The sequence below is a fragment of the Scylla paramamosain genome, chromosome 10 (assembly GCF_035594125.1).
Source record: "Scylla paramamosain isolate STU-SP2022 chromosome 10, ASM3559412v1, whole genome shotgun sequence".
Lineage (NCBI taxonomy): Eukaryota > Metazoa > Arthropoda > Malacostraca > Decapoda > Portunidae > Scylla > Scylla paramamosain.
Window position 1 is genome coordinate 18629432 of NC_087160.1, and position 23374 is coordinate 18652805.

A 23374-nucleotide genomic window follows, 5' to 3' on the forward strand; every position below is an offset into this window, starting at 1 on the left:
GGGCCAAACACTGCGGCGCCACCCATAATTCCTTGGTGACAGATGACGCCTTCTGTGGAGAAACACTTCACCGCGTCACGCATAACCTTGAGGAGCCTTGGGTGTGTCCGCGTGTCTCAGTTCCCGCCTCGTTATGTAAAGAAGCTCGCTGTTGTGTTTAACTCCCTCGTGACTTTCCCTCTCCTTCAAGGGGGTTAGATGGCCCGCTGCACTCCGCCTTCCGAAAGTCTGGCATCAATCACGAGGGCCTGGCGGGCTTAGCGGAGTTGGAGATCCCGCCTACTGAAAGCATTAATATCTGCAGCCCCACCCTTCAGGTTTTTGCTTGCCTTACCATAGCTCCCCAGCGCCGGCCAGCAGGTGTGAGCATGCCTGACTTTCACCAATCAGATCGTCGGACGGGTTTGAATCTAAACCACTTTCTCTCGGCAGCGGCGTAGCAGGTTGTGAAAGAGGCTTTGCGCGATGTGCTGGGGGTGCAGGGGGCGGCGCGGGAGGAGGGGGCCGCCGCCTCGCCGGTCACCTGAGCTCCAGTCCCTCGCCACCTGAGCATCAGAAGCCGGCCTGACTCGGCGCGGGAAGGAGTGTTTCCCTCGCGCTCTGCAGCCATCAGGGGAAGTCCACGCCACAGCTCAGGCAGTCACGGGAGAATAACATGTGCTAGTCTGCGAGTGATTTCAATACAACAATGAATCTGTGAGTATAAGTGTTGGCGGCGCTTACACACTACCTGACTCCCAATAGCATACTGTTATTAATATTTTGTGAGCATAACACCAGCGTGAGTTTCATAATATCATGCATTAGTCGTACCTAATGAACGAGGAATGCGTTCGTGCGGCACGCGAGACAGCGCCAGGCACCACTCCCACGCACGGCGCCCGGCGGGATGACAGCTCGTGCGTGAACTAACACGTGGGGACTGCCTGGTCTCGGGAAGCTACTTTTACTGATGATGCTTAGTGGGGATAATTGCGTCAATCAAAAAAGAGTTAGATATCGTCCTGAGTGAATCCTGTAAATGGTAGACGAGTAAATGTATGATATCAATGCGCACCAATATTTCCCCGGCATCGAAGTCACGAATAGTGAGCCAAAGGACGAGTCTGTGATTTATGATTATCCATTAAATCTTGAAGGATGTCGCTCTGATCATTCATCCGTGACTTTATTGCGCGTTAAATACCATGGTAGCGACGATTATATTTAAACCTATCTCGTCATCATCATTTATTATTCTTCCTCTACCGCAACAGTATTCTCGAAGGATCGCAAAAGGCGAGGACACTGGGAATGTTGTCCTAAGCATTCTTATTACCACCAAGAGACAAACCGTGATGTCTTCTTGTCGTGTCTCAATCTGATATACACCCGATACATCATCATCATTATCACTAAAAAATTATATACCTTTTGGAAGCAGCAAACTGAGAGGGACTTCCCCTTTCAATTTTTTTTATACCCTAGACCATGCAAAAGAAAAGAACAGAAAGGAAGAAAAGCCATACTTTCGACCACACTGAAGGATAAATCTTAAAAAAAAAAAAAGTCAGGCAAGCACGTGTGAATCTCAGACACACGAAGCTATAACGATGCTGCTCACCTACAAGAAAGCAATCAAGGAGGAGGAAGAGCAAGAGAAGGTGTAAGAGGAGGAGGAGGAGGATGAGGAAGAGGAGGAGGAGGAGGAGGAGGACAACCAGACAAGCACGCGCGAGTTTCAGACACACGTAGCTACAATGATGCTGCTCACTCATCAGAAAATAAATAAGGAGGAGGAGGAGGAGGAGGAAGAGGAAGAAAAGGAAGAGAACCAGGCAAGCACGTGCGAGGTTCATACACACGTAGCTACAATGATGCTGCTCACTCATAAGAAAACAACCAAGGAGGAGAAGAAGGAGGAGGAGGAGGAGGAGGAGAGGGAGAAGAACCAGCGTGAAGTATCCATAAATAATCGAGAGTCTTGGTCCCTGAGGCATCGCGGTAGCAACTCTCAGCCTCACCGCGCGTGGAAGAAAGTTTAGAGTCAACAATAATCATTTAGGTGCGCTGCGGGGAGGGTGTGAGCTATGTTTATGTTGTTATAGACACACGCACGCACGCACACACGCATTCGCACCTCGCACGTACTTTCAGCGAAGGAATTTTTATGATTATTTTTTTTTTTCTTCGTTGTTTATTTATCCATTTATTTGTTCTTTTTCACGTGTCTTCAAGGGGTGTTTTCTAAAGGTTTACGTTGTTGTATACACACGTACGCAAACACACACACACACACACACACACACACACATACACACACACACACACACACACACACACACACACACACGCACGCACGCACGCACTTTCAAACGGATCTTTTTTTTCTTTAGGTGTTTTTTTTATTAATTTATTTTCCTTTCCTTCTTCGTAATGTGTCTTGAAGCGATGTTTTCTAAAGGTCTGCCTGACTTGCCAAGCTGCCTCCACTGACTCATGTACTAATATTCACCGCTGGGTTTCTTGTTCTCTATTCTTGTCTGTTTTCTCTTTTTAGCTTCGTTTCTCTTATTTTTTTTGCTTTCCATTCCTATTTTTCTTTTTTTAGTTTTGTACTTTTTCTGTTTTCTTCGTTTCTCTTATTTTCTCTTTTATCGTTTCGTATATTTTTCTTTTTCCTTTTAGGGGAGAGAGAGAGAGAGAGAGAGAGAGAGAGAGAGAGAGAGAGAGAGAGAGAGAGAGAGAGAGAGAGAGAGAGAGAGAGAGAGAGAGAGAGAGAGAGAGAGAAGCAAACAGACAGACAGACACATAAATACATACATACATACAAACAGACAGATAGACAGACAGGCAGACAGACAAACACATACATACATACATACATACATACATACATACATACATACATACATACATACATACATACATACATACATACAGCCATACATCCATCCATCCATACAGACAGACAGACAGAGAGAAAGCGTGCATACAGGCAAGTCAACCAGGAAAGCAGCAGCCTCCCCCTTGACCATCCTTGCTTTTAGTACCTCCTTAACTTCACCGTATTTCAAAGTACCACCGTAACTAAAGAAACCGTAAACATTTTCACTTTCCTTCGCCAACACTCAGTCAGCGCTGGTAGTTTCGCTCAGCACGTAATTTTATGACGTGCTACTTAGACCAATCAGCATCAAGGTGGCGTACAGGTGGCCGGCGGCTGCAGAATACCGAGTGGCGAGCAATAGGCAGAGAAAGGGAGACAGATAGAGAGATGAAATAAGTCCAGGTCTTGCATTTTCACACGTAACAGCGTCTCATTTCAAAGAGAGAGGAAATACACAAACAGGAAGAAAGTTAGGTGGCGAGCGATAGGAAGAGAAGAGTGAGAGACAGACAGACGGAGTGTAATGAGATCCAGGCACAGCATTCTCACACGTATCAGCATCTCACTTCGCCTCGTTTCTTGATAATCCTCTTCTGAAACAGTTTAATTGGTGAGCGGGAGGAAATACACAAAGAGAGAGTTGGATGGCGAGTGATAGGGAGAGAAAGAGTGCGACAGACAGACAGATTGACAGACAGATAGATAAAGAGATCCAGCGTTTCATTCTGACTCGTATTTTGATCCTCCTCCTCTGAAACAGTTTATGTCGTAGGCAGGAGGGAACACAAAAACAGGAAGAGAGCTCCGGAGTTTACCTTGAGTGCTGTGTTGCGGTTCAGATTGTCATTTTGAAAGACTCACTTACAGCTAAAGAGGTCATCGAGTGGTTCAGTCTTCTCCAATGGCTGTGGCTTTATTTTTTTGATCATTTGGGTTGTCTAGGATGACTGAGATGAAGTAATAAGTGTTGTGTTGTTATCAGAAGTCGAAAGGTTGATATCCAGACCTAAATTAGCCTCTATTCTTTGCCTTTTTTCACTGATTAGCTTTTTTTTTTTCTTTTTTTTTCGGGAGCAGTTAAACTTACTATTTCTTCTTCTTCTTCTTCTTCTTCTTCTTCTTCTTCTTCTTCTTCTTCTTCTTCTTCATCTTCTTCTTCTTCTTCATCTTCTTCTTCTTCTTCTTTATCTTCTTCTTCTTCTTCTTCTTCTTCTTCTTCTTCTTCTTCTTCTTGCCCTCTCTTTTTTGTCCCTGGCAGACATGAAAAAAAAATTTAAAAAACATAAAAAAGAAGCACTCCCGGCATATCAGTGTCCCTCCTGAAACATGACTATAAACCTACGTATTGCGGAAAAGAAAGCTGTGGGAGATGATATCTTTCTCTCGCGTACTTTCACTCTTGAGGGAACATGAGTTTCTCCGAGCAAAAACTGATAACTAAAACTAAATTATGCAGTTGGCGAGGCTAAGAAAAGAACTTAACTTTCGAAACTGAGCCTAACAACCTCCACGAAACGCGAGGAATACAAATAAAAACATAAGCAAAGCTGCAAGAAGCCATCAGCTCTACACGAGGCGGTCCCTGTACGAATATAAACGCTAATAATTTCAGTTCATCATCGACTGTTAACAGCACTAATGATCCAAAACCTGCGTGTCCTCAAGATAACAAGCCTCGGAAAGGTTGAGATATGAAAGAAAACAAAAATAACAGGTGCGGTCAGGTTTGTGGTCTCCTGAAATGCCATGTCGTGCAATCATCACTTTCCATCTCGGTGACAGCGGACAACCAGGAAATGCACGTGTGAATGCGGGCTGCTGGGGGAGGAGCGGAGGAGGGAAGAGCGGGGAGGTTATCAGCGATGCGGTGGCGAACAGAACTTCTCCATTGCCTCTAACATAACTCTACTTGTAACTGTCTTGGTAACTTACACTTTCTCCATATGCGGCATTATAGACAGTATTCTTCCACATTTGTTCGTCCAACCTATTATTGAATTTAACATTCTGTTGTCGATATTACTAGGTTTCTCAAATGTGATTTTATGATTTTCCGTATTCTGAAACACTTCTGCGCCGCACCTCTTCTAGTTTCAAAAGGCTCTAGTTAGGATTACACGTGATTTCAAGGGTGTTTTTATAGTTCTATTGACAGATTAACATGATTTCTATATTATTAACAGGAGAAACACTCTTGAAAACGCAGCTAAGCATCTCTGTGGCCTTTGAAAATAGTCGTGGTGAGAGAGCAAGGCATTTCTGAGTACGTGCCAAGTCGAGTTCCCACGGATGTTTTCCCCCTTGACGATGCAGAATACTCGCTAAACTATCACTTAAATCATGAAAACATCCTTGAAAACCTTATCAACTTCCACTAAAGCCTGTTAAAAGTAATGGAGATCAGACTGCGAAACGTTTGAGAATGGCCTGCCACTCCAAGTCCTCGCTGTGGTCACCTGGTGCTAGTCCATCATGTTAAGTCGCATCACATCACCAATTTCTCCTTGAACGAGAGGAATAGAAATCTCCATCATGAGTCCAATCCAATCCGGCGGAGTCACTTTCATCTGCAGACCAGCAACGAAAGTGGTCCCGGCAAAAACTGGACCATCTTCAGGCGTCGGTGTCCACTTTCCTTCCTTTCCTGGGCGGGGCAGCGAGAGCGGGAAGCGGCAAGAAGACAAGAGTGGGAGGGCACGTGCTAACTAACCCACGAATCAGCAGCTCCTCCCTTGCTGTTAGTGGGCACATCCTTCTCACTGCTAAGACAATAGTATGTGACCTAGTGGAGAAAAAGAGGGTGTGTAGTGAAAGTGTTAGCGGTGCTTTGGGCTTCCTGTTAAGTGACCGGCTCGTAACGGTGGTTGGCTGAGGAGGACGAACGAGCGAGTGAGTGCCTGACTGACTGACTGAGTACGTAATCCTTGTTTTTTGGTAATTACGAAAGGGAATGTTAGGACTGGTGTTGCTTGTTTGTTTGTTTGTTTTGTTTTGGTTGGTTGTGTTGTTGTTGCTATTGTTGTTGTTGTTGTTTTCTTGTCAGTAGTATTGCTGATAGCATTGGTAATAGTTGCAGTTGTAGTGATAGTAGTAGCAGCAGTAGCAATAATAATAGCAGTAGAAGAAAGAAAGAAAGAAAGAAAGTCGTTGATGCATTTGTAGTAGTATAAGTTCTAGCAGTAATAACAGTAGTAGTATCACAGCTGGAAAATGAAGAGGAGATGAAGCCCTAACAGAAAGTATAGAAAATAACAGCTATTTTATCTACCCACCTATCTATCTGGCTTATGGCAACTTCCCTTACGCTCATATGTTCCTATATTCTTATCCACCTACGCACTCACTCACTCAGCTCAAACACAACACATTCCACTGCTTGCATACCTCGCTTCTTTACGTGGCTGTGCTTACCAACTCCACTAGACTGTGAGCAGATACACACAAAAGAAACATATCTGGGTGGGTGGGCGAGTGGGTGGGTGGGTTAGTGGGTGAGGAGAGCACACACACACAGACTTTCTCCCTTCCTTAGTCCTGTCCAGCCGGCCTTCCCCACCTCCCTCCTCTCCTTTCCCTCCACCCTACACATAGCCAGGCCGTTCTGGATGTGTAGGCCCCGTGTGGGTGTGTTTGTGGGTGTGTTTAGGGTGATGTGTGTTTGGTTATCCATTTGCAGTGTTTAGCGGTTGTATTCCGTTTCATAGTATACTGCTGAGGGTGTTAGTGTGTGCTGGTGCGTGAGGAGGAGGTGCATGCTTGGGTTGCGATGGGTTTCTCTAGAGGCGCCTTTTGACTCGATGTTTGTGATTTTGGTTCATCTTTTCAGTTCAGTTCTGGTTGTTGGACGATCGATCAGACTCTCTCTCTCTCTCTCTCTTTATCTGTCTTTGTCTGTTTCGCTCTCTGTTCGTTTATCTTTTCTCTCTCTCTCTCTCTCTCTCTCTCTCTCTCTCTCTCTCTCTCTCTCTCTCTCTCTCTCTCTCTCTCTCTCTCATCTTGTTCTTGTTCTTGTTCCTTGTATTTTCGTTCTTGTACCTCTTCTTCCTCATCTCCTCCCCCTCTTTCTCCTACATCTTCACCTCCACTGCCACCACCACCACCACCATCACCACAACCACCACCAACACGCCATCTCCATCATTTTCTATTCCTACCGCGCACCACACCAGGCGGAAAAATCTTACATTACACCTAATAAAAGTCCCCTAGGCAGTCTCAGTGTCTGCCTTCGGGCCAAGAGTGTATGAATCAAGGGACGCCTGGCCACTTGGAATGCAGATAGACACGCTCGAGTGAAGTAACGAGGCACCAGGAAGAGAAAGTGAGTGAGAGAGCGAGGGAGGGACGAACGGACGAAAGGTGGGGAGGGAAAGGAGAGAAAAAAATATTGTATGGAGGGTAAAGTGTCTTTCTCCCTGACCCCTTTAGACCCTCTAGGATCCTTTATTCTTTGTTCCCTTTGGTCTTGGTTGTGGTGTGTGTGTGTATGTGTGTGTGTGTGTGTGTGTGTGTGTGTGTGTGTGTGTGTGTGTGTGTGTGTGTGTGTGTGTGTGTGCGTATGTTAAAGGGTGTGTGAGATGGACTAAAGAAGTTTTAAAGGAAAGAAGAGAAGGAAGAAAAGGCAGTGAACAAGAAACGAAAGAAAGGAGCAAAAAAAAAAGGAAAAGAAGGAGATTCTGAAGAAGGATATAAGAATGGAAGGGGCAGGGAAGGAGGATGCTATTAAACAAAGAAAAAAGAAAAGAAGGGAAGGAAGAACATAACGAGCAAAGAAGTAAAGTAGAAAGGAGGAAAACAAAAAATTGGGGAGATGACCAGCAATGAAAAAATAAACGAATGAATTTTGAGAAAGAAAGAAAGAAAAAGAAGGAGGAGGATAGAGATCAAGGAAGGAGGAAAGAAAACGAGAAAGATAATGGACAAGGAAGGAAGTAAGCAAGCAGGCAAGGAAAGAAGCAAGAAAGAAAGGAGGGAAGAAAAAGAAAAGAGAGAAATATGAGTTTTGGTCGCTGCTATGTTTGATGTCATGGTGAAAAACACGAGTCTTGTTACCAGCGGCCACACACACACACACACACACACACACACACACACACACACACACAAACACACACACACAGACACACACACACACACACCTCCATTGTCTGCACGGGTAAATACAGTACAATCTAGACAGGAGTAATCACGCTCTTCCTTTCTTCTTCCTTCCTTCCTTCCTTCCTTCCTTCCTTCCTTCCTTCCTTCCCGTGGGCAATGCACAAAATATCCTCCCACACACTTTTACTCTCATAACAAGGAAGAAGTTTCCAGGCATACACACCCACCACCACCACCACCACCATCACCTGCTGACCCTCTGGCGGCGCTTTGGCGAATTACACCTTTCCTTCCTGTGTATCTATAAATATGCAGCAAACAACTCGCATAATCTAGCAATGTGTGAAACCAGACACGTTTTTTTGCTTGCTATTTTTCACGTGGGAGGTGAGGAAAGGTGTGCATTGTGTATCTTTGACGTCAGGTAGCAGGTGGGAACACGTGAGGAAGGAAGGAGGCGCGAGAGAAAAGGCAGGAAAACACGTACGTACTTCGGTCCCATCACTCCGTTCCTGTCGAGTCACCTCCTGTCCCGTGGCTGGAAATAGGTCGTGTGCTAAGGTCTCGCTTCTGTCTGCTCATGTCCTGTTCGCTACTGTCTGTTTGAATAGGAACGAGAGGAAAGGGAGGCGATGAATGACGGAGAGAAAAGAGAAGGAGCAGGAGGAGGAAGCATACACGGGTGTCTGATATACAGTGTGTGTTATTATGGGTCGTGGTGCAGTGAGCGACCTGACAGTAAGAAGAAAGGTCAAGAAAGTGAAGTAGGTGGAAATAGGGGAAGGAGAAAGGAAGTGAAACGACAAGGGAGGGCTAGGAGGGGCAGGAATAGAAGACTGGTGAAGGTAAGGATATGGAACAGAAGGAAAAGGAATGTTAAGAAAGGTATGAAACGGCTGGAAAGTAAAAGGAAAGAAAATAGGAGAAAGAAAAGAACCGTAAGGAGGTGGAGGTCGTAAAAGAAAGCGGTAAAAAAGTAGGAAAGAAGAAGTGATGAGGAAACAAAGGAAAGAGAAGGAAAAAGGAAAAATTAATAGAAAAAATCAGTTCATATCCTCATCACCTACTCAGTCCCTCCCCCCACCAAAAAAAAAAAAAAAAATGAAATGCAAGAAGCGACACGAGTATAATTGACAGATTGACTTTAATTGAGACCGAAAGTAAGTAAGTATATTTGATTCCTAAGTGACTCCCTCCATTACGCGAAAATTGATCAATTAGCCAACAATCTTCTCTTTGACCTTACTGGATGACATCATTACTCCGTGCATCAGACTCACTCACGACTCGATTAGGAAGAGTATCATTCACTCAGACAGTTTTCTCTTGCCCTTCATTCACCAGTGGGGCTTCACTCTGTCATTACTGTAGTCATCTCTGGGATCCGAGGGCTAGATACTGGTGCTGGTGGTGGTGGAGAAACTTACTACTTATACTCGCCACGGTTTCACTCACTGGACTAATGATCATGTGCCTTAATTGTGACGTTAATGAACCTACCTTTGTACCTCCCATGGGTCCCAAGGGTTTGAGTACAGGGACCGCCATGTGTAGGACTGATGGCTTATTGCAGCTTTTCTTGTTTTCTTATGTTCGTATGTTCCCTGCCTCGTGATGAAGGGTTTAGTGTGTGCGTGTGTGTGTGTGTGTAGGTGGGTGGGTGGGTGTGTGTGTTAATGGGATTTGTGAAGGCTTCTGCTGTGTAAAAGAGATGTAGAGGCTGGTAATGATAGTGGTAATGATGATAGTGGTGATTGTGATGAGATACTGTGATGTCTAAGTTTGGTGTGTTTTCTTGGGTAGGTCTTTGTGTTATAGTGGCATTATGGAAGCTGGTGATGATGATAACAATAATGACGTGCCACTGCGATATTCTATTCATTTACAGTCCCAGCTTAGAGAAATCACGGCAAGGCGGAACGAGTAGGTGCTCTTAATTTATCTCTCTGTCTGTCTGTCTGTCTGTCTGTCTGCCTGCCTGTCATAACTTAACAGTAAACACGACAAAATTTACAGACTTATTTTGATGTAAAGGTCTTTGTTACTAATTCAGCTTCTTGTCTGAAACCTCAAATGAAGGCTTTCTTTCTAATACTATGATCTACAAAGGCCGCTATTCACTCAGATTTCTAAATAAGATTTCTGTTCACATTCCTCTCTACTCGTATTCCATGACTTTCCCCGCAACACCCACGGCGCCGCCCCAGCCTGACCTCGCGGGGAAGGCGCTCCCACTCCCAGGAAGGGCAGAGGTGGGAGGGGTGCGGGTCGGGGGTGAACGCGTCACGGGAGCGCAGTGAGAGAATCATTGTGTGTGATAAGCGTCTGAAAGCTTCCTCAAGGACACGTGTTTTTGGTGCACAGGGAACGTACCCGGGAGGAGGTCGAGTGTCGAGTGTCGAGTGTGATGCAAGTTTACGGTGGAGATGAGTAGGTTTTGTTTGAACTCTAATTTGCTGGATATTTATTTGTTTCTTCAATTTCCAAATACATTTTTTTTTTTTACTTTTCTTTTGCTAAATGTCAGTAGCTTTCAACTGGATCTTCGTCTACTCAGCAATCGTTTGTTCTTTTGATGATCGACTTTATTTTCCTTACCTTTCTTTGCCACAAATAACTGTATAGTGTGGATCTTGACCTACTCAGTACTTACACGTTCCTCTCATTTTTTAATAAATTTTCTTTACCTTGTGTTCGTATTACCTTCTGTGGCGGCGTTACGCATCGTGCTCGTCACTTTGTCTTGCCCTTCACTGAAGTAGTATGTGTGAGTCGTTAATTTCGATTGCTTTTGGCCTTGGTTCGAGTCTTTGCTTAGATTTCGATTCACTGAAGGATTACGAGAATGATCCGTTTTACTGAACAACCCATTCCATGAAGAACCTTAGGAAGAAAACGGCAACATTTATTCAGCATCTTGTACGGGTAATTGTTCCTTGCAGATTGTGAGTGGGAGAGAAAGCGTTTACTTGTTAACTAGCTACTGTAATATTTTTGGTGTTGGTACACTTCATGAGGCGCACCGATTTAGAAAGTGTGCTTAGACCATAAAAATGCCATAAAATCAAGTCGAAACTCTAAACTTTAAACGTACCTCTTAATGCTGGACGCGTGCGATATCTTCAAGTGAGGATTCAGTTACTCTTTATGAACCGTGCAAAGTAATAATTTTCTCCCTTACGAACTCAACAAGGCAACCATTCTTTCCATTAACCTTATACGATACCTCCGAACCTTGCAAGACGATCGGACGACACGCAGTAAATCAGTCCTACCTTCCCTTTCACGGCTGGTCGGTCGAGGAGGGTCGAGATGTACCCAAGTGCTTGGATAAAGGATCACACAAGGACACACCTGCCTTGGACTCAAAAGGGACGGAGATGGAAGCAAGAGGAACACTAGTGGAGTCCCAAAAGGCAAACGTGTCTTGCCATCACTTTCTTTTTGCTCCTCTTATACCGAGTTAGGTGAGACTAGTTTTCGCTGGTTAGATAAATGAGCAGGGCGTGTCTTGTTACCGCTTTCTTCGAGTCATGTTACTTCAGTGCTTTGCTGGATGTTTTGTACCGCGTGGCTCCTCGGATCGTCAGTGAAAGGGAGCCTGGGGCAAAAGAAAATGTGCGACTCGTAAAAGAAAAACGAGATTGGGGAGAATGTATTCATAGAGAAAGGAAAATGGAATATGGGAAATGTTGTATTGTTGAAAAGGGATTTTGGACTAGGAGAAATGTGTTATTAAATAGGAATTTTGGACAAGGGGAAAATGTGCTCTTAGTAAAAGGAAGACAAGACAGGGAAAGTGTGGTTTTGTTGTAAAGGAATTTTGGACAAGGAAAAATTAACTCTTACGGAAAACGAATTTGGACAAAGGAAAACGCACTCTTAGTGAAGGGAGAACAAGGCAGGGAAAGCGTACTCCTGGCGAAAGGAAATTTGGGACAAGGAAAAGCGCAAATGACGTGAAAGGGAAATCTGAAAACGAGGAAAGGAGATTAGTTATTATGAAAGGAAAACTGAAATCAGGGAAAATCGCGTTCTTGTGAAAAGGAAAATTTGGGATGATGGAAAGTGTACTCTTGTGAAAAGGGAAATCAGGAAATGGGATAATGGATGCTAATATGGCAACTTAGAACATTGATAATTTTTCCCTCCCTCTCTTGCTTAAATCATCTTCTTTTATGTTATGCTGTTTGTGTTTTCCTTCTGTCATCTCTCCTTTATACACGTAGCGCTCTCTCTCTCTCTCTCTCTCTCTCTCTCTCTCTCTCTCTCTCTCTCTCTCTCTCTCTCTCTCTCTCTCTCTCAGCACCATTACGTCACAGGCCCGCGGGGAGGAGGAAGGGAGGAGGCGCAGTACCGTCACATGCGGCTCCTCGGTTCCTCCCTTCACGTGTGGCAGCGGATTTCGATATAAACCACTTACTGAGGTTGGAATCGGCTGTCTTGGGGCCGGCTTGGTGCTGAAGAGCGGGTGTGGCAACAGCCGGCCGCTATTACTGGGGGAAAAATGGTCGTCTGTTGAGCTTTGAGGAATTCTATACACTTTAAGTTACGAGATAATGGATTTTTTTTTTTTTTTTTTTTTTTTTTTACTATTCGTCTTTTTTCCGTGTGTTATGATTTTTTTTTTTTTTTTTTACCTGGAAAAAAATAATGTTTTGTGAGGTCTAAAGTGCTTCATGTGTTGGTTTGTGGTCATATTTTCACTGAGTTACAAGATAATGGATTTTTTTTTTTTTTCCCTGTACTTTCCGCCTGCCATCCAAGTATTGCTAATGATACTTTTCTGTTACTTGAAAATTAAATGTCTTGGGAAGTCTAGACTATTCCGTGTGTTGGTTAGTAGCCATATTTTCTCTGAGTTACATGACAGATTATTTTGTATACTTTCCCTCTGTTTTCCAAGTATTACCAGTGTTGACTCTGTGTTACTTGAAAAAAATAAGTGCTTTGGAAAGTATAAATTATTCGAGCTGTTTGTTAGTAAGCATACCGTCCTTTATTTTGACTTTTTTTTAATTAGTTTTATCATTATTTTCACATTATTACTGACATATACAGTACTATAGTTCACTGGGAATATTCAGCCAAATCCTGAACAAGTATATTAGTCGTGGAGATTTTCAAGGGAAGTTATCATTCATTTGGCTTTCTGCGAATAAGATTGTAATACTAATACTAGACTTCCGCAGCGAAAGTATCGTGAGAAATTCTTTTACTTTCCATAAATATCACCTGTTGAAAGAGAGAGAGAGAGAGAGAGAGAGAGAGAGAGAGAGAGAGAGAGAGAGAGAGAGAGAGAGAGAGAGAGAGAGGAGGAGAAGGAGGTTCATTCACTACATTTTCTTCATAGTCATCTTGTCAAAATAATGTTGAGAGATAGTGAGACTGAGAGGCGTGGCTGTGTTGACTGTTGTGTGTGTGTGTGTGTGTGTGTGTGTGTGTGTGTGTGCGTCGATCATGTAGTCATAAACGCAGAGCCCATATTAAACCTTTATGTGTCCTGGTTTAGGTTTACACACACACACACACACACACACACACACACACACACACACACACACACACACACATACGAACACATTTCACTTTCCCATCTCCTGCCTTCACTGACATGCAGAATTACCCACACAATATTTCTTACAAGTTCGGGTGGCTTTTAAGATTTTTTTAGAGAAAGTAAATCAATAAGAGCAACGTCCGGTGCTACTGCGTGGAGAGTGGAGGGGGTGAGGGGGACGCAGGCTCCACTACCCGCCTCCCCTAGCCATTCTTTACTCCATCCCGTCCCACACCCTCCCTTGTCCCCGCCCCGTCCACCTCCACCCAGCCCCACCCTTTCGCCAGCATTAGTTATCGTAATCCACATCTGGCTCGTTATTACCATCGTATAGTGACGCAAAAACCACAGGGTGCTCAATACGACAGCAGCTGTGATCGTTTGTTCTGCTGCCGGGGATCTGAACAGCATGGTGTGGTGTGTGGTGTGTTATGGATTGTATCTTTCGTTTCTTGATCCCTTCTTGACACTAATTAGTCCTTTAAACTGTTACATTTATGTGTTAAGAGTATTCGCTGTGTGTGTGTGTGTGTGTGTGTGCGTGTGTGTGTGAGTGTGTGTGTGTGTGTGTGTGTGTGTGTGTGTGTGTGTGTGTGTGTGTGTGTGTGTGTGTGTGTGTGTGTGTGTGTGTGTGTATGTGTGTGTGTGTGTGTGTGTGAGGCCAAGGAAAATGTTTCGTAACACCCGTGTACGCTTCTGCAATTACGCGGTGATTGCTAAGGATTGGGAAATTCCTTGACTGTTTTCCCGCCACGTTACATGGTTAGGAAGGGGCGTGGGAGGCTGACAGCTGCCATCGGGGATTACTGATGATGCTCCGGGGCGCCTAAGTAGTATTTTTAAGCATTCATTTTCTCTCTCACAACCACGAAGGGAGGAAGGGAGAGGGAGAGGAAGAGGAGAGAAAGAGAAAGAGAGAGAGAGAGAGAGAGAGAGAGAGAGAGAGAGAGAGAGAGAGAGAGAGAGAGAGAGAGAGAGAGAGAGAGAGAGAGAATACAGGTAAGGAGGAGAGGAGAGGAAGGGAAAGAGAGACAGAAGGACAACAAGGAAAGGAAAAATAACACGAAAGAAACAAACAATTGAATTAACCTTATGATCTTTGATGTTTGAAAATCGTAGGGAAGACAAAGCAGATTAACAGACAGACAGGCAGATAGACAGACAAATGAGTAGATAAATACATATTCCTACCTATTCGTGACAGACAGACAGACAGATAGCTAAGCAGACAGGTAGATAAATAGACAGACAGACAGGTAGATACACACAGACAGACAGACAGACTTCCCTTCCTCCTCCTCCGGGCAGCCTCCTGGGTCGGGCTGACTCTCCCTCCCCCCTCCCCTCTCACCATTCCCAATGAAGACAATCACGTCTTTTTGCCAGGGTAGCTGGTAACACGTAGTTACACTGGCGGCTGGTGGTGGTGGTGGGGAGAGTGAGGAGGAAAGAAAGTCTCAGAGATCTTATTGCTGAGGAGGAAGTGTTACGTTAGTATTTTTATGTTTGCTTGTTTGGGAGTGTTAATCATGAGAGTGTAGGGTGTGTAATATGGCGCCCGAGGTTGTCTAAGTGTTGTTGTCTTACAGGTTACTGGTGGTGGTGATCACGGCGATGGGATGCCGGATCCAGGCCGCTGACTTAGTGTGGGACACCAGCGAGTGGACGCCCATCCTCACGTCCTGTCGGACTTGCAACCCTGAGAGGACGTTCAAGGCCAAGGTTGTGGCCCGAACTCCTCAGAAATCTGGAGGATCATTTATTCCAGCTCCATTGATCGCCGAAGGAGAGTCCATCAGTCAAGGGTCGCAGGTGTTATCAGCCAGGCACAGGACGTCACTCCGTAGCGGTGATGCCAAGGAACAGGGGTCTCCTTTCCATCCCACTACTACTATCCACAAGGCGTCTGTTGCTCCTATAAAACCCAAAGTACTTGAGCGTAACAAGCCACAGTCTGCTTTTTCTCCCGCCAGTGTGCAGCTGATCTATCTTCCTGAAGGCTCCATTCAGCAACTTGCATCTGCCAATGCCGCCCGCATCATTCCCGGCTCGACGACCCGACAGCAGCGTAACTTCGCTGGAGTGAAACAGTCATCCCCGCTGAACCTGGTGCAAAATGTGGTATTTTCTGATAAACAAAAGAGGGATCACACGGGACGAGTGATTGGGGGCGGCGTGTCCAACCTCTTACCTGTATCCATTCTCACCACTCCCGGTCAGGAACAGGATGCCAAAGAAAAGCTAAAGCTTTTGGAAGCTGCTTTGACGGCTCCGAAAGAAAAACAACCAAATGACGGTCGGCTGCCCCGTGTGTTCATTGCCCCATCCAATGTGCCACCCCCTCCAGGCTACATCAAAATCCCGCTAGTACCTCAGGGGGATTCTAGCACTCCCACTGCCCCTGATAAGGATGGAGCTCTGCCACAGACTTTCCTCACCTCAGACAAATCTTCCCCGCCTCCAGGCTTTATCAAATTTGATCTACCTGATGATGTAAGTCACCTGTCACGGGATATCCCTGTGGTGGTTCCCAACGACATCCCACAAGAAGCATCTCCTGGGTTCTCACACGCCCTTGACGACCTCGGCATCAATAGGCAGCCCCGAACTAGCAAGAGTCAGAGCCCACCAATACAGACAATACCACGCGAAGACCCCAAGTTCTCCATTGCTCCTGGTTTCCCTAGTTCTGAGCAGCGGCCATTCCCATCACGTAGTCAGACTCGACAGCCTTCGCCCCTTGACCAGGCTCCTGACTTTGTACAGTTCAACCAGCCTCCACCCAACCAGGCTGTGCCCCCGTCCAGCCAAACGAGACAGTCCTTCCCGAGCCAACCACAGTTTCCACAAGTGCAACGTCTTCAGCCAACCCACTCCTTCCTTCCGCTAGACCAGTCTTCTCCACGACCTGAAAGCCCTCCTCATCCTGAAAGACCTTCCTTGACCATCAATCAGGATCAACAGCAGCCAGACCAACTTCCTCCACCCCAAGGCCAACTTTCCCCACAGACAAGAAGGCCTCCCCTTCCTAAAGAACCCATCCCACAGATAAACCAGATTGTTCCTCAGTCTGGGCAGCCAGCACAATCCCAGAAACCCTTACAACAGCCACAAAGACCAATCTCACACAGTGGCCAACGCTTCCCACAAACTGGTCAGTCTCCACCACGCTTCGGACAGCCACCGAGGCTTGCTCCACAGCTCCCTCCATTCAGTCAGGATCCATCACAGCCCAGACCACCCTTCCCACAGCCCGGCCAACAGTCTTTCCTACCACGACCTGGCCAGCAACCTCCTCTACCGCCTGGCCAACAACCCCTACCACGACCTGGCCAGCAATCCCCACCACCTGGCCAGCAACCTCCACCACAACCTGTCCAAGAACTCCCACCACGACCTGGCCAACAACCCCCACCACGACCTGGCCAACAACCCCCACCACCTGGCCAGCAACCTCCACCACGACTTGGCCAACAACCCCCACCACGACCTGGCCAGCAACCTCCACCACGACCTGGCCAACAACCCCCACCACCTGGCCAGCAACCTCCACCACGACCTGGCCAGCAACCTCCACCACGACCTGGCCAACAACCCCCACCACGACCTGGCCAGCAACCTCCACCACGACCTGGCCAACAACCCCCACCACCTGGCCAGCAACCTCCACCACGACCTGGCCAGCAACCTCCACCACGACCTGGCCAACAACCCCCACCACGACCTGGCCAGCAACCTCCACCACGACCTGGCCAACAACCCCCACCACCTGGCCAGCAACCTCCACCACGACCTGGCCAGCAACCTCCACCACGACCTGGCCAACAACCCCCACCACGACCTGGCCAGCAACCTCCACCACGACCCGGCCAACAAGCCCCACCACGACCTGGCCAGCAACCCCCACCACCACCTGGCCAACAACCCCCACCACGACCTGGCCAGCAACCTCCTCCAAGACCTGGTAAACAACCTTCTCCGCAGCCAATTCCATCCATCCCACAGCCTGGGCAAGGATTTCCCCAGCCTGGTCAGCCATTCCCACAGCCTAGCCAGCCATTCCCGCAGCCTGGACAGCCTTCTAGACCACCTAACCAGCTTCCTCCTCCACAACCTGATCACTCACAACCAGAACAACCTTCTGGACAGCCTAGCCAGCCTTCCTCACAGCCTGGTCAGCCACAGCCAGAACAGCCATCAGGACAGCTTACCCAGCCTGCCATTCCTTCCTCACTATCTCAACAGCCTGACCAGCCATTGCTACAGGGCAGACAGCCTCCGCCACCAGCCGGCCAGTCATTCCAGCAGCTTGGCAGACCATTCCCACAGCCTGGCAGGACCATCCCACCACCTGATCAGTCATTCCCACAGCATGGCAGGCCATTACTACAACCTGACCAACCATTCCCGCAACCTGGCAGACCATTCCCACAGCCTGGACAACAACTTCCACACCCTGGTCAACCATTCCCACAACCTGGCAGGCCATTCTCACTGCCTGGTCAACCATTCCCACAGCCTGACGAACCATTCCCACAGCCTGGCCAACCATTCCCTCAGCCTGGCCAACCATTCCCACAGCCTGGCCAACCATTCCCACAGCCTAGACAACCTGACCAATTATCCCCACCACCCAGCAAGCCTTTACCACAGCCAGGACAGCCTGGTGTTCCTCCCCAACCTAGTCAGTCTGCCTCTCTTCCTGGCCGGTCTTCTCAGCCCGGCCAACCTGCTCCACCGTCCAACCAGCCGTTCTCACAGCCTGGCCAGCCTTTCTCACAGCCTGGCGCGCCCATAACTCACTTTGGACAACCTCGTCATCCTCAGTTAACTTCTACTTCTCCTTCCCCATCTACTACGCCATCCCTGAGTCGTGGATCAAGCTCACCATCACAGCCCAGACTCCCCTCAACATTCCAGACCACCCCAAGGGTCACATCTCCTTCTACTCCAAGCCCGAATTTCACTCCACATTCCACCCTCGGTCAGACCTCCACCTTCCAACCTCCTACAAGCCCTAGGTTTACTTCCCAATCCACTTCGAGGCCCAGCACCACACTACGGCCCACACCACAGCCAAGTTTCACACACAGCCAGAGTTCTACCTTCCAACCTCCCACAAGCCCAAGGTCCACTTCCCTGCCCACCCAAAAACCGAGTTCCCCGTTCCTGTCTACTCAAAGCCCGAGGTTCACTTTCCCGTCCACAACCCATAGGGCAACATCATCTCCTAGAATCATCCCAAGACCAAGCATCACCCCTCAGTTCACTCCACGGCCACGCTTACCTCCTAATTCATTCATCTCCCAGAATGAACAAATCAGTTCGGAGTCTCCCTTGATTCCACAGTCCTCGCCGAGCACCACGCCTTCCCCTAGACTCCCGCTAAACACTGTGGCTCCTGCACCTGCAGCTCAGGCGCCAATTATTTCTATTCCTGGAGCAGTACCTCAATCACTGCCAGAGTCTGCCTCTCCTTTCACACCTGGACCAGTTAGCACCACCCTCAGACCTCAATTTGTCTCCACAATTGAGTCCTCAGACTCTCCTGCACCTTCTGAGAGACCCTTTGTGTCTTCCACCCTGAGGCCTCAACCTGTCTCCTTCTCAGGCTTTCCAGCACCACTCCTGAGATCCACTCCAAGCCCCCAGCCAGTATCCTTCCCTCCTCGTCCACTTAACCTTCCTACCTTTGCACCTTTCGGTGCTAGTAAGCAACCATCTTTACATCAACCTGAGAGCGAAAAGAAGATTAGACAACGGCCTCGTACTCGCATTCCTTCATTTAGAAAGCCTCAAAAGCCTTCAACTCCAGAGCCAGAGTCGCCTGTTAATCAAAACTTTGCGCCATTCCAACCACCAACACTGACCTCCACAGGAATAGAGGACCAGACACCTTCTCTCCAGCCAGAGGTAACAACTGAAGAGATCCTTTCCACTGTGTCTAGCGCGCGACCTGCTGCCCCCACCACCACCACTACCACACCCAGGGTCACCACCTTCAAGCCAAGGTTCAATTTCAACATCGCCAACAGACGTCCGTTCCTACGGCGCAAACAGCGTCCCGGAGCTACACCGGAAAAGGAGGATGAGGGAGCAGCAAAAAAGGAAACCGACACCACGTTTAAAAAGGACGGAGGTGAGAAAAAGACTGAGACCGTTACGCTCTTCCCGCCCTTCTCTGTTGCTCGCACGCTCAACCCACTGCGAGCACAGAAAGAAGGTAACGATGATGAGGCCTCCTCTCCAGGAGTGACAGCGCCTCCTACAGGCATCTTTGGAAGACGGCTTAAGCCTCGAACCCGACGCCCACTTGCAAGTAACCGTTTCAGAACCAGAGAGTCTACTACCACCGCTAACGTGGTCGAAGAGGTCACACCTGGAACCGTCGCTCCTACAGAAGTTCCCAGCGAAACCAGAAGTAGAGGTCGCGGACCAACAGGTCTGAGAGGCCGAGAGCTCCCCGAGTGGCTGAAGGAACGACGACGCAATCGTGCACGCGGGCGTTTTAGAGGAACAGAGGCTCCTCGCAAGACGGAAAAGAAACAGGTAGAGGACGCTCCTTTGGATGTACTTGAGAACAATGGATTTAATGGCGCCGAATCCACAGTAGTAGAATTCAGCAGACCGCCCGAGAATAATGTGCAGCGGCCCCTCAGTCCCCACGACGCTCTGAAACAGCTGGCGGAGGACGCTAATGATGGTGCCACCGAGAGCATTGCAGAGTTGTTGGATGCTGCATCGAGAGCTGGGTCTAGGTATGTCAGTGAGCCAACTCAAGATTCTGGGACAGGAACACACACTGTTCAACTCGATACTCCGCCAGAACACGCCACAAACATCGAAGAGGAGCCCGCTGTCTATGGTAGTCCCAGTGAAGATAGAGAAACAGTGGACGCAGAATATGCTGATGATGCTCCCGTTGTGGATGAAGCTGAAATCGACTCTGCACCTGAGCCTGAGCCTGAGCCTCAGGCAGAGATCTTCGATGATGCTGCCGCGATCCAACCCGAGCTTCAGCACCCACCACAGTATGTATCTGAGGACGACCTTCAGGACAAACCCGAGACGCTCCTCCCACCTCATCGTCTTTCAGAATTACCCTTATCTCCTTTGACTCACCTTAGCCCTACGAGGACAGCTCCCACACTCTCCCCAGCACCACAGAACCGACCCAGACAACAACCAAATTTTTCACGCCCTTCTACAGAAAACCTTGATGATGGAATTACAGGGACACACACTAAGGAGGACCATACAGAAGCCTTTGCCCCCAAGGACAATACTGACACTCCTGACAGCGACCTTAATGATAGAACGACTGTGGCTGTTGTCAGTGCCAGTAATACCAACACCGGGGAGGGGGGAGCTGTAGGACAGGAGGAAGATGACACTTCTTACAATGAGTACCAATTGCGTACTGAACTCCCAGAAACGGGAACTCTGTACCCTAACATTCAATTCACTACTCTTTCCCCAGGCGAGTCAGAAGACTACTACGCCTATGAATATGACGACCTCTATGACGACCACGCCGAGCGGAGTGAGGATCAGAACTTCGGCGGAAGCAGAGCTGAAGTTGTCTTCGCTGTCCCTGTCACAGACTACGAGTATAATCCAGAGGAAGCGCTGACAACTACTCCATCGGCTGAGGTTGTTGTGGAGTTCAGTGAGGCCTCTCCTACTGAACCTAAAGTAACGGACTCGATGAGCACCGAGAGCACTCAGGCTGTCACCGAGGCTTCTCAAATGGACACTAGTGATTCCGAAAACACTTTCAATATACATGACATATTAGATGTGCCTCAGGTAACTGAGGAGGTGCCCCCAGTGACCGAAGAGTTTCTTCAGGTGACCGAAGAGGTACCCCATGTAACTGAGGTGCCCCAGGTGACCGAGGAAGTGCTTGAGGTGACCACAGAGGTGCCACAGATGACCGAGGAGGTTCCTGAGATGACCACCGAAGACACAATCCCCGAGACAACCAGTGAATTTGTGGTGACCACCGAGACTCACCCTGCGACTGACGCCTCCACCATCGAAGGGAAGGTTGAAGAGCAGCAGCCACACGCCCCCTCCTCTACCCCGAAACCCGCGACGCCTCTCATTACTTTCCTTCCTTTCCCCTTTACCACCACCACCACCGCCCCCACCACCACCACACCCGCCACCTCCACCTCCAGGCGGCGACTAGTGCCCATCAGACCTCTCCACGCTCGTCTGCTGGGCGCCAGGAAGAAGAAACTGTCCTCAGGGGCGTCCTCCGTCAAAGTTAAGAAGGACTCCAACGCCCTCAAGATCGTAGGCAAATCCACCGTGGCGGAGGTCCAGTCCTCTGACCCTGTGGTTTGCTTCCCTGGACATCCCTGCGTCAGGGCAGTGGGAGTGGGGCGTCTCCTGCGTCCATAAACACCTCATCACTTCACCTCCATCCTCAGGCTTTCTAATGCACCCTGTCCTGCCCTGAACCAAACACATCAGTCAGGTTTATTTTCTCAATGTTAGTTTCATCTTATTCATTCTCACTAAAACCAGTGGCCACTTAGGTTAAGGCGGATCACACACACACACACACACACACACACATACACACAGTAAAGTTGGATCACCATTGTTCATTCCCACCACAGGCTACCTGGCATCTCACTAAATCCTAAAGTTTAAGAAATATCAAAATTACCATTCATATAATAGCTGAACTTTACCATGGCAGCAAAATTTGATAAACATAATGATCTGAGATGTTTCTTGAAGCAGTGTTCCGTTTGATGCATTAGCCAATGTGGGGAGCATGGATATGGTGGCGGTGGTGGAACCGCGCAGCCACACCTTTGGGCGGGACAGTTGTGTTTTTGTAGATATGTAATTTATTTCTCAGCCTCGGAGAGCGTCAGCTGGTCTGCTGCTCCTGTAAGGCAGTCCTGGAGCCGCCAGTCGGGGTCACTGTTCAGTCAATATGTATTATTTAAGTTGTGTATTATAACCACTAAATAAAAAGTTGTTTTATATACGTTTGTTGTGTTGGATTCAGTATCATGGTGTACATATATATTGGTATCTTTATGATAGTAATGGACGAGGTCATAAGCTCCTGCCTCGACGAAGGTGACACCAGCTGGTTCCTACCACGTACGAGTATACATGATGATATTATAGAGAGACACAAGGTTTTTAGAAGGGTAGGGGGTTTCACAGATTGTGTGAAAGCAAATATTGCTGCCTTGACGAAGGAGACGCAGCAGGCCTCTACTATATACATGATAATAGTACAGAGAGAGAGAGAGAGAGAGAGAGAGAGAGAGAGAGAGAGAGAGAGATACAAGGTTTTCAGAAGAGTGGGGGAATTCCGTGGATTGTAGATTGTATGAATGAGAATAAGAACATAAAAACATAAGAAATAAGGGAAGCTGCAAGAAGCGACCAGGCTTACACGTGGCAGTTCCTGTAAGAAATATACCCACCTATTTCCACCTATCATCCCCATCCATAAACCCAGTCTAATCCTCTTTTAAATTCCCTAGCACTAACAACATGATTACTGAATCCGTTCCACTCATCTACCACTCTATTTGAGAACCAATTTCTTCCTATCTCTTAATCCTATCTTAGTATGGGTTCATCATGCTCTAATTCAATTTTCCTCCCACCTTTAATAATCTGTTGGTGACAAGTTATCAGCATTACCAATTTTTGTTGACTTCCCCAAAGTCCTTCATGCTGTCAACCACAATATACTTCTACAAAGACTATATCGTTACATCACATGAGGTACTATACGAGTACATTCCTGGTTCAAAGCCTGCTTGACGGATACAACCCAGTGCACAGTCCATGATAGGTATAAG

The 23374-nt window shown here is 47.5% G+C and overlaps 1 protein-coding gene across 2 annotated transcripts in view; it reads left to right on the forward strand.

Annotated features, from left to right (window-relative positions):
* The window catches only part of LOC135104289 (proline-rich protein 36-like), a 22603-nt gene extending 63 nt beyond the window's left edge, over positions 1–22540 (forward strand). The window contains exons 1-3 of one of the 2 annotated variants that reach the window (XM_064011506.1): positions 1–696; positions 15119–20560; positions 21010–22540. The exon at positions 1–696 is cut by the window's left edge and continues 63 nt beyond it. In XM_064011506.1, the coding sequence (XP_063867576.1) occupies positions 689–696; positions 15119–20560; positions 21010–21037 (5478 nt within the window). In that variant the 5' untranslated portion in view covers positions 1–688 and the 3' untranslated portion in view covers positions 21038–22540. Of the gene's footprint in view, positions 697–15118 lie in introns of both variants that reach the window. The other variant, XM_064011505.1, reaches the window with a different exon arrangement.
* Positions 22541–23374: the final 834 nt, after the last annotated feature.